This window comes from Melospiza georgiana, chromosome 11 (assembly GCF_028018845.1).
Source record: "Melospiza georgiana isolate bMelGeo1 chromosome 11, bMelGeo1.pri, whole genome shotgun sequence".
Taxonomy (NCBI): Eukaryota; Metazoa; Chordata; class Aves; order Passeriformes; family Passerellidae; genus Melospiza; species Melospiza georgiana.
The window spans coordinates 12,954,260-12,966,279 of record NC_080440.1 but is presented as its reverse complement, the minus strand read 5'-3'; the positions used below and the strand labels follow the sequence as shown (position 1 = coordinate 12,966,279).

Genomic DNA, 12,020 nt, shown 5'->3' with positions numbered 1-12,020 from the left:
TAGATACACCATTCTCAAAGAAATTCATGATAAAGTGTTCAAGGACCAGCTCTCCTGCTGTGATGCTTTGTGTAATATATGACCATCATGTCTGGCAAGATTTGCACAGGTCTGCCCTTGATTTGTGTTAGGAAGAAAACAGAAAACCTCATAACTATTCTTCATTCCCAAGAATTAATCTGGCTTCCTGATGTTTCCAATTTTACAGTGATCCAAAGAGCCCCTCAAAACCACACCTGAAGCATCACTCACAATTACAGGTGATAGCTGAGGCAGACGAAAGCAAATTCCCTCCCCAGGCATCCCATAGCACTCTCCATCACAGCAGTGGCCCTGGAGTGCTGTGAGATGGGACCACAGAGACTCAAACTTGCCCTGCAAGCACTGACACTGGCACAGGAACCAGCTTTGAGAGGCTTTTACCTGACAAGATTGCTAACAGTGTCACCAATGGTGACACAGGGTGCTGCAAGCCTCAGGAATGAGCACACACCATTGAAGCTTCCAAGAATCTCCAGCCCTCTGAGCCTCAGCACAGCCATCAGACACAGCTGGACGGGTACAGCTCCAGCCCCTGTGGGAGCTGCACAGGAAGGGTGGCACTTGATCATCTCAGTTTGCCCTGGGCAGCCCCTGCATGGTCCATACCCACTTTGTTATTTCATCTTTTCCACTGCTTCTGCAAAAGGGACTGAGACTTGGCTGCAGTAAATGTAATTTGACCAGTCTGACTGCTCTTCAATTCTCAGCTGAGCTTATCACAGCCAGCCAACAGCCAGCTTATCACAGCTAGCCAACAAATACAGTCATTACATCAGGCCAGAGAATTTTAGGATACACTTTTCCCCTAACAGCTCAATACATCATTCACAAATGTAACAAGTACACTGTAGACACAAGCACTTTGTGTTATAAATGCATATAAATGCAGAGTGTTTCCACTAAAAGCAGTAGAAGTTAAGAGCACTAAGAAAAGGTGGTCAAGTCCCCGTGGTTTATTAAGATGTTAATTAAACTGTTTTAATTAGTAGATGCATGGCACTCTTAAAATTTTTTTTCAAAGTATATGTCACAGCATTTGTCTCCCCAAAAATGCTGCCTCATTTAAATCCTTGGATCACTGCTGTTACTTTTTTACACAAGCAAACTCCATGAAGGAGGAAAGGTTTTCTTAAATCATGAAAAAAATTTCCTTTCTATACCAAGGCTATGTGATTGGAGCATTAGAATTTGTTTGGCTTTTCAACAAGTCAATCACCTACTTACCAGATTCATGTAAGACTTGATGCTCTCACCTAGCATTTGTAATTACCTTACACATATAAAACAAATAAACTGTACCAGTGAAAATGCTTTCCTACCAGCAGAATCAAAGTGCATCAGTCATGTCACCTGCACTGTGACTTGACTATTCAATGTAACATCATTTACTTTATTCGCAAGACTCACTACATTGTTTTTGCAGAGCAGCAAAACCTCACAAATCTTGCAATCCCAGGGAACCTCAAGTTTCCATGAACTCTTCAGCACTTAACCACTTCAGTTAAAGAAATGCTTGAGAAGAAATAAGTCAAGGAAATTGGAAATCTTTGAGAAAATACAACTGTTTGTAGCAGCAAACTGATAACAGCAGCTGATTGCCTGTATGGCAGACAAGGCAGGATTATCCCTACCAGCAATCCAGCAGCACAGACAACCAAGGCTCCCTTTCTCTTGCTGTTCTTGCAACTACAGGAAATGTAATATATTACCTAATATATACATTACTGAAAGTAATATGCTGAAGGACATAATTTAAAAATATTGACGTTTTAAGGCATAGCAACAAGAAATAAATGTTCTTGGTTAACTGGTTTCCATAAACTGTTCCTAGTGTATAGAGGCTTTACAGGAAGTGAATGGAACAGAAGAACTGTACACCAAACAGGTATTTTCTTTCTAAATTCAAGCCATTCAGCCACACCACCTCCATTTGCTAGACCCAATCTCATCTCACGAGTAGAAACCTCCAAATATAGCAGTTACATCAAGGATCCTGAGAATGGCTTCTATTCTCCAGTCATCACCCCACTGTAATAGATTTCCAAAATACAGAAAAATAAGATTAATTTATTATCTTTACTGAACCACTATAATTACAAGGAGCTGCTCAACACTGAAATTTAATTTTGATATATCATATTGCCAGACCAAACCCTTCAGAAGCTTTTATTGCTCTATCCTGTGCACTGGAATGCATGGTGATGCAATCAGTATGTAATGACCAAGGCTGTAAAGTAAACATAACACTGCACAGATGCATAAATAATGTATCATTTCCTGAACTTGATTCTGACATAAAGCTTCACCAACACAAGCCTAAAGAGACGTGGTGTTAATTTTTCCATTTTGCATATAGGAACACATGAGAAATACAACCATATGAAGCATGAGAGGGTCAAATTCCATCCACTGGAAATTTTCCAGAAACACATTATATTAACCAGATAAAGGCAAAATTGATATTTTGCACTATAAATTGCCTATAAACACTGGGCATGGAGACATTGATGTTGTCAACAGAAATCAGCACTTCTCTTCGTGGTTTTTCACACTCAGATCTCAGAGAATACTTCTTAAGTCAAGCATCAAATTTGTGGCCTTGAATACAAGTTCCCTGGTATGTAATGTATCACTTAAACAGATCAGTTGAAGAACATTCATTTCTCAACCACCAAACTCTGTAACTTACAAACTGTAGAAATTCTCCAGGAATAAGGCTCAAAGTCTATCTGAAACATAGAAGCTATATAATTGAACCTTTTCTTTCCAACTGTAAGAAAGAAAAGTTGCTGATGTAGCAACTGTGCAGAGGTCCTCAAATTCTATTGGTTCTTTCCTTACTCTAAATAGTAAATATTTAATGGATACAACTGAGGTGAGCAGTGCATCCTCTGGTAGAAAAGGAAGGACCCATCAGCTCTTTGTGGGAACAAATTCATTACACATTCTGGAACACACACACTGGAACAGAAGTGCATTTTCCCAGATAGCTTTAAAAAAATTGAAAAACACACTCACTTGTAAATGTTGAGAGTTGTCAGTCATATTGTCCTCTCGCCTACGAACTTCTTCCAACAACTGTGCATTCTTCTTTTTCTCCAACTGCTGATTGTGCTTCAGATTGGCAACCTTCTTGTTTTGGTCCTTCATATGTCTAAGAATTGCACACACAATTAGTGTTAATGACTGCAACCACTTCTTTTGCAATAGAGATTAATTCTGTGACTGCAACACAGGACATTGATTCTCCAACAGACAAAGTGTTCCAAGCATCAATTGTAACAATAAAATTTCATCTTGTTTTCAAGGTGGCATATCGAAACAGCTTTCAATTATAGAGTGGTAGAGCAATTATTTGGGCTGACAAGATTTCCCCCTTTTTATAATTTCCTCACAAAAATACATACATATTCTGAGCTCTATGCAGAAAAATTTTTGAAAGAGGAAGATGACCCAACAACCCTTACACACTCTACATTCAGGAACAATTTTAATAGGTGCTTCAAGTATTCATTTGAAAGGAAGCAGAAGGTGAAGGTGATGACTAATGTACATTGTGAAATTATATTTTTTAAAGCCTGGACTACAAATACAGTGTTTAGGTGGATTAAAGTGTGATGGAGTAGGTCAGGTAATAAATATGCCATGAAGAATAAAGGATGCCTTTACAAATAGTTTTGTACATGACAAAAACACTTCTATCATTTTTTTGTAATGGGACTTGTTTCTAAAAAGGATAATCAACAAACCAATGCATGAGCCATTCCTAAGGAACTGAAACAATCTTTGCCACCCTTACATGTTCTCTTTTGTTAAGATTGTATTAATAAGAAAGAATTAATTGTTTCAATTTTAATTATTTTTTATTGTAGATTTTATTAAGTTACCAGAAGCATTTCTGAGACTCAACATACACGTTTTTAAGAAAGAAGTCTGTCAGGTAATGAAAACATATCCTTGCAGTAATACTTCCTACCTCCTTGAATTCCTAGATATTTTTTTCCAGACTTTCTTAAAATGAAGGAATTTGCTCCCTTTTATCTATAAAAAATTAAAGTCACGTGCAAATTCCTAATGAGATCTACTCACTAATCCTATTGTGCAAATGAAGAGAATATTATTCAATGCCCAAAAGGATCACTGTAAATCCCTCCTTTGCTTCCACATCAGAAGCAGTGAAAAAAGTTATAGAATACATTTCTTGCACAGATTTTATTATGCTATAGAAACTGGGTCATTCAATATTTTCTTCTCTCACTGGTTTCTTTGTCCTACCAGTGTTTTTTTCACTATTTATTAATGATCAAAAATTAACAATTAATTTGCAATCAATAAATATGCCATGGTATTAAAAATTCTTAAAAGACACTTCATGTAAAAGTTTATAAGTACAGCACATTAGAGAAAATCCAATCAATTGTAACTTTAAAAAAGGTACCAGAAACCTGCCCAGAAAAAAAAGCACGGACAACTACTTCAAAAATAGGTAATTTGCTTGCAGGTCCAAGTGAAAATCAGTCCCCTGTCATGATTCTGTCTCATAATTGTAAGCACAGACTTGCTCAGCATAAAACCAAAATGAATACTGGAAAAAAAACCACTTCCACAATTTCATATATAAATGCATTTGGCAGGAATTTTGGTGGTGCAATATGGCTTTGTGCTGTTAAAACATAAATCGGTTTCCAATCTCATGTTGAGTAAATGATAAATTCATTTGTATTTAATCTCTATAAGAAGTTCAATTTTATGCCAAGGCTAGCTGCTTCTTTCATCACCCATGCCTCACACAACTTCCCATTTCAGCTTCTCTAATACCACACTGAAAAGCAGAACATGGTAAAGCTGCAAAGGAAAAACATCTGGTGCTTGTGATAGGCAAAATCTTGAAGAGAGGGAAATAAAAGCAAGCTCTGTCATAGACTGTCTTTTTGCCACAACTGGCTACATACCTATGGAAATGAACAGAAAATGCTACTGTTAAAGAGCCCAGCTGAGGAGTTTTTTCAGGCCTGCATTAAAAGTACTGGGGGAGTTCAATGCAGCAAATAAGTACAAAAACATATTTCCCACCAGCTTTTTTTTTTTAATAGCAAATATCAAATACAATCCTTGGTTCAGTAGAATTTTTGAGTTGCTTGCTCTGATATGTTTTCATGTGGCTCTACTGCTTCTAAAATACTTTTGAATAAAGTAGATTAGGGTAAGTGAAAAGTATGCATGAGAAATAGAAAAATATTTGGGAACAGTACCCAATCAGCATAAAATATATGCCATGACCATAGAGGACATATGATAAAATATTCACATAGCTTACTAGTAACAATGCTGATATGCACAGTTATGTCTCCATTTTCTAGATCATGTGGAAATAATTTCATTTGTTCTGCTACACTGCTTGAATTTAAAGCTCTAAGACCAAAAAATTCATTAGACAAAAAAAAATAAAGACTACTGCTTAGGAGATGTCTTATAAATCTGAAGTGTGCATTTCATGGGTCTGCTCAGTAGAATTCCTCCTACCATCACAAGTTAATAATTTTCTGCTTATGTAGCATTTTCTGATAGTGCAATTGCCTCAGTGCAGGAAGATGAAATGCACAGCCCTCCCATTGTTATACTTCATTTTGAATTTGGGCATCTATTCTCTTTTAGTGTTAATTTTATTGATTTATTATTATCATTTATCTATTCCATTTTAGGTTAATTCTTTAACCTCTGAGCCAGACCTCACAGTCATCCCAAGCTAGTTCAAACCCACCACTCTGCTGCACTTGTGATTTTACAAACTGCACAGAACTGGAAAGTCAGGCTACAAACCAGTTCTGAAGCACTCGAGCCCACAGCACACTGAAATAGTGCCAACACTACACTTGGCTTAAAGAAATGGTGTTCTGAGCTCATAAACATTTAAGAAACAAAGCAGACTTAAAAACCAGCAGAGATGACTAACTCTCTGCACTGATGCTTAATCTTGGCCAAACATTAAAAAGCAGGATTGATGACAGTTTTTCAGATAACAAATTTACATTTGTTTGTGTTCCTATGGTTAAAGCCAGTCAGCAACTGTTATAGAATATCTAGCAGCTTAGGAACAGAAAATAATTCAGAGTGAAACTAAACTGTCTTGAAAACAGAGCTAGAATATAAACGTACTTTGAAGAGTGTAAAATAATTTGAAAAAAAAAATCTAAAAAGGAAATTCTGCTCTGTTCCAGAATTATAAATTAAAGGATGATATCCTAGGCATCTTCTGACTCTTTTGATAATTCAACATCAGAGATATGAAGATATGCAGTATCCAGCAAACACCCCATGCCACATAAATACAAGATATCCATAATACTGGCAGTCAATAAAGAAGAGATGAACACTAGGGAAAAGAAAAAATTCTTAATAAACTCTTATTTTTTTAGTACATTAGACATTGTCTCACTCCTAAAGAAGAGAAAGCAATAATATAAAGTAATACAAATCTTTTAGAAACTACCTTACTACTCATTAATTTTATTAATTTGTTATACCTAGTTTAACTGAATTAGATTACCTAGATTAACATTAGATTGCCTAGATTGCCACTGATTAACATTGCAAATCTAGATTACCTAGATTAACATTGCTCTTAACTGAATATTCATTCCCCTTAGATATGAAACTCCATTAAAATTCATCCTCTTCCTGAATCTTTCTAACTTGGGATAATTTTTATAATCTTTCTCAATACACAGAATGCTCCACAGTAATCAATTTGCACCTCAACTGGGCACTAGATTTAAAATCAGGTGTTTAAATGACAGCAATGCCAACATCTCTGTTTTTCTCAGCATCCAACAATTTTTTGAGGAAAGAGGTCTCAAAATACCAGCGCTGGAGTCGGCAGACTGCAGCAGCTCTGACTTCTCTGCTGCTGAAGAACCATCCTCTATGACTGCTAAATATTTAGATACACTCAGTGTATCACACATCCAAGCATGACAGGAGGAGACAAAACACCCTCCAAGAGCCCTTCAGCTTTATCTCTTATGACATCCAGTCCAAAGGACTTAGAGCCCATCAATCCTCCTGAGCAAACAGCAAGATGCCCTTACCTCAAATGCACTTTTCATTCTATTTAATCTTTTAACTGAAATATCTCTGCAGCAAACAGACATCAGTGCCATGGAGACCCAAACCCTGGGCCAGCAGGAAGTTAAACAGCAAAGCAGCAGCACCACTGAGTTCCTGCTGGTATGAATAGAACTGTAATGATTACACTTAACCATGCATGGGGCTTTTTCCTCTTCTGGGGCAGCACAGAAATTGATCTCACAGTCTAACTAAAGCACATTTAATTCCTTCAGTTCAACTTTTTAAGACAAATATTAAACACTAAGCTCCTGCATATATGTGAGTAGCATTCAGATTTTATTTTACAGTAGTGTGTGTTGTCTAACCTCCAATGCTTTCATCTCTGATAGCTATAGAAAATCACACTATTTCATTAAATTCCCTGCTTTAATTAGCCACCTGGGTACCTTGGCCACAAAGCTGGTAATGTCAGCCAAAAATAAGTGTTACGTGTTAGTATAGCCTTTACTCTATTTCATAAAGGTTTTTTTCCCCCCAAAGCATCCAAAAAATGCAGACATGCAAAATACTCCCAAGAGCAAAATCTGTAACATTTTCTAAAGGAATATGTCTCTGCAATAATTTTAATCACCTTAAACAGCATTGCAATGGGACCAGCTGTCTGGAAGTCAATCAAAAAAACTCTCCAGTGTGTTAGGAAGCTGTGCTCCTCAACAAATAAAAGATTAAAAAATCAGAGTGCAATGAATGTTTTCAGGGAAACAAGCAAAAAAATCAACTCCAAACTAAGCAGATTTATTTTATGAAATACAATTTGATCAAAACAATTAATCTATATAAAGTAAGAAAGTGTCAAAAATGTGTTTTAAAATTCAATAGAGTACACTTATTTTAATTCAACAAACATCCCCAATGTTCTAGGCAGGCACTGGGTAGAATATTAGCATCACTATTACCCGAAATTATTATCTCTTTCTCCTTTATAAATAATCCACACTTTTACAAAGAATTCATGTATGTGATCAATGAAACAAATCTTAACATGTTACTGGGCACTCTGGGTCTCAGCAGCTAGTCATGCAGAAGACCTGATCCTGTAAATCCCAACCATGTGAATGTCCATTCCAAATTACATTACTTCAGTAAGACTCAGTAGAAATATTCCTGGCAGCTCAGTTCTCATTGTCTTAAGAATGAGAGTCTAGGCAGGTGCTTCACTGAGTTATGACTAAACCAGCATAAGGGTAAAGCTTCAAAATTCAGGTCTAATTTCACTGAAATCCAAAAGCTAGAATTTTATTAAGATATAAGCAACTTAAGTATTGTTTCTAGCATTTCCAGGGAATACAAATGCATTTGCTACCATCTATCTCTAAACCTGAAATACAAAGTTGGGTTGGACTTTGAGAGACCAAAATCACCACAAGAGATGTTAAGAGGGGCACTGACAGACACATTCCTGACACGAACCAGGACACTTTATTCACTTATGGCCCAGAGATGGATTTTGCTGTAGAAAATAGAAATTATCAGGATGAAAAAACCTCTACCTGTGACAGGGTGAATTTTTGATATAACAAAGAAAACAAATCTCAAACAAAAGCAGTTCTTACCAAAAGAAAGCCCTCATGCTTGACTGCTGAATTGATTTTAAAAGCTAGACATAGTCACTCTAAATTTTTAATTAAAAAAATAAGCAGTGACTTTCTGTGCTTTCATTTGCATTTAAAATTTTCATATTTTTTTAATCAAAATCATATAACCTAAAGAATTATTAGTGTCCAAGACATCTTTTAAAATCTTGTGTCTCCTTATTCTTAGCTTTTCTTATTTTTCTTTTGTTAGCTAATACAATTATCACACTGATAGCAAATAAAATGTCTTAAATGAATAAACAAAAGCAACTATCCCAATCATTAAGAAATTAATTGGTCTATCCAATTAAAACATTAAAATTAGAAATACTCCTAAAATATTCCTTTAAAAAGCAGAAAGATTAATACAGATCACTACATAGGCACAGGGGAGTAAGGTGTTTTGAAGGAAAACATCTTAAGGGAGAAATAATAATTAAATAAATAAGTATTCCTTGGTTTTGTTTAACATACTCAAAAGAAAACAAGCAAAATTAAGATTTTTTACATCTGTGGTCATAAAGGCCACATCACTTTGGAGGAATACTTCATCCCAAATGTCAAGGAATTCCTTTCTTTGCATATCTGACTAACCTAATGCCATCCTATAAAAAAAAATCCTGTATATCCTATCTCAGCATTGCCCTTCTTGCCCTCATAACTCCAAACCAGAAAATCTAGCAGACCTTATTCCCTCTCTTCCTTTTCTCTTTAAAAGAACTACATTTTCCCCTCTCTCTTTCCCACAAAGGAGCAAGAGCAAGACTTCAACGCCCTTTACAATTGCTTAAACTCCTAACCTGTGTGGCAACATAGTCTATAACCTCACAAAATTTCATTTTTAAAATTGTGCTATTTGACCCTGTAACTAGAAAAAATATCTATTTTACAGTGACATAAAGGGAAGTAGTTCAGCTTCCTTAGCAGATCTATTATCATTTGGGATGAGAAAGCAAACTCGAGTGGATGCCCCCTGGAGAGACAGGAAAATATTATCAGCCTGTGTCTGGATCTCCCCTGCTGCCAGGAAGGCTAAAGGGACACTAAGACTTTCCCAAAGAAAAGAAAATTATGAAAAGTGAGTAAAACTTTGGTGCCTTTTGAGCACGAGAATTTGGAGGCAGGTAATTCTCTCTGGTTAACCCTGGCCAAACTGGCATAAAGATTAGGTATAGAGGTTTTCCACTCTTTTCCACATGCCTGAGAAAATACTATCACAAGAAATTGATATTATCTCTGACTGCAGAAGGATGCTTGCTCCTCTTTCTGCCATTCACCTGATGCTGGGACTATGGCAAACTCCACATCACAGTTCATCTGCCCATCAGAACTGGCAGGCACCCCTCTGTGTTCTCTCCACAATTCTTTGATAGAAATTACTGGAGACAAAATGACCAACATAAACATGGGACAAAAAAAACCATCTAAACCAAGTAATATTAAAATAATTTTAAAATATCTAAAAAAAAAAAATCATTCCTATATCCTTAATTGTCCAGTTGAATGCATCATGACCAGAATTAGCAGCTAAGATAAGTGAATTTTAGTATATTCAATGTTTTCATTACATTCCCAGCTCCTGTTACTGACAGGTTACATAGCTGTTTCAGTTCCACCCAAAGGAGCAGGCTTGTAGCCTGTAGGGCAAAAAAAAAAAACCTTCTTCCCATTCCCTTACACTCCCCCCACTTTTAAATCTCATCATTTCAATTGCCTGAAGGCTGGCTTCAGGTTTCTTCTTACTCATATTATGACAATTTTTCAGCAAGGAAATTGTTTTGCCCCCAAATGCACCAAAAACCATTATTGTCCTGGGACAACTGAGAACTCTGCCTGGGAGAAATCAAGCGAGCGTCACAGAAGTCACTGAAACATTTCTCACCTCACAGGCAAAAATGTGGGAAGAAGGGTTTACCTAACACACACTCTGGGAAGTTTTCCAAAATCTTTATTTAAGAAGTGTTTAGTCTGACACGGTTCCCTCCGAAGCCCTGGAGAGATGCTGGAAATATCCACGTGAGGATAACGCATGAATGAAAGAGACGTACTAAAATCCTGTTCCAAACTATGGTTCATGTCACTCTGTTTCAAGGCAGATCTGCACTGCAACCACGGAAACTCTGACCCAGCACTGCTGTCTTCCTCAGCACATTCCTGCTGGATGACACTTTACATGAACACGTGTGAAATTCGTACCAGAAGACTCATCTGTCACACATCTCTCTCCTACACCCAGGATTGTCGTGCACTTGCTTCTGATGTTCTCCTTTGAAAAAAACCAAAAAGCACTGCTGATGACAGCAAGCTAGATGAGAAGGATATTTGATCTGATTTAATATGCCAATTGCTTGCTCAGCTATTTTATTAATTGAGACCATTAGCAATAACTGCAACCAGTTACTGGAATTAATTTGTTGCCTGAAATTTGCAACCAACAAGTTGCAGCCCTGCTACTGGTCCATCAGGTCCTTCCCAGCTGTAGTCCAGAAAAGCTTTTTTCTTCAAATTACCAAACTAAGCATCTCCACACAAACAAACAAAAAATCCCAGAAAAAGCAGCCCCTGACTCTTTCCAATTTTTCTCTGCATCCAACTGCTCCACAGCATGTCCAGCCCAGCCTGACAGCAATCAGGATCACACCTCCTCTGCAGCACTCCAAGTTTCACTAAAATTTCCTTCTGGATCAAATCTTTTGACTGCAACTCCTGTCTCACCCTAGAAGTTCTCAGGATCAATCCAGCCATTATCATCCAATGCATAAATCAAGCTTTCCATGCTTTTGTAGTAACTTCTTCAGACCTCCAAATAAATCAGGTACACCTTCTATGATTCTTGTTTAGACATGCAAAGTTCCCCTTATTGTAAACTCAGATCAGAGCACCATCACGTTGCTCAGGCATGTTGCTCCTGCACTGGGAAAGCAAACAATATGAGTGGAAGGTTCCAGCAACAGCCCAATTCCTAAATTTAGTACCCCTGTCTCTCTTCAGTAACAGCTTTTTAAGGGCAAGCTGTGCTATCTCACAAAGATTCTTCACCACACACCCCTCCACTGTGCACAGGGAATCCTGACAGCATTGAGCCCAGCAGTCACCAATAGCCCCACGGAGTGCTCTGGGGCAGATTTAGAGACATCTGCCCTCTAGATCTTGCCTCTGAGGAAAACTAATGGAGGCAGCAGGTCTGGAGAAGTTTAAGAAATACTGATGTCTTCAATCAGGAATCATGAAAGGGAAGAGTAACAGCTCCTTCTGTTCTCTCTTCCCCAACACAGA

At 37.2% G+C, this 12,020-nt stretch overlaps 1 protein-coding gene across 12 annotated transcripts in view; it reads right to left on the bottom strand.

Moving 5' to 3' along the window:
* The window catches only part of ERC2 (ELKS/RAB6-interacting/CAST family member 2), a 404,073-nt gene that overhangs the window by 229,542 nt on the left and 162,511 nt on the right, over positions 1 to 12,020 (bottom strand). For all 12 annotated transcript variants that reach the window (XR_009115064.1, XR_009115063.1, XR_009115065.1 and 9 more), the window contains one exon: positions 3,061 to 3,196. Coding sequence is in view for 1 of the 12 variants with exons in the window: in XM_058031993.1 (XP_057887976.1) it covers positions 3,061 to 3,196 (136 nt within the window). In the remaining 11 variants the exon portion in view is untranslated. The remainder of the gene's footprint in view (positions 1 to 3,060; positions 3,197 to 12,020) is intronic.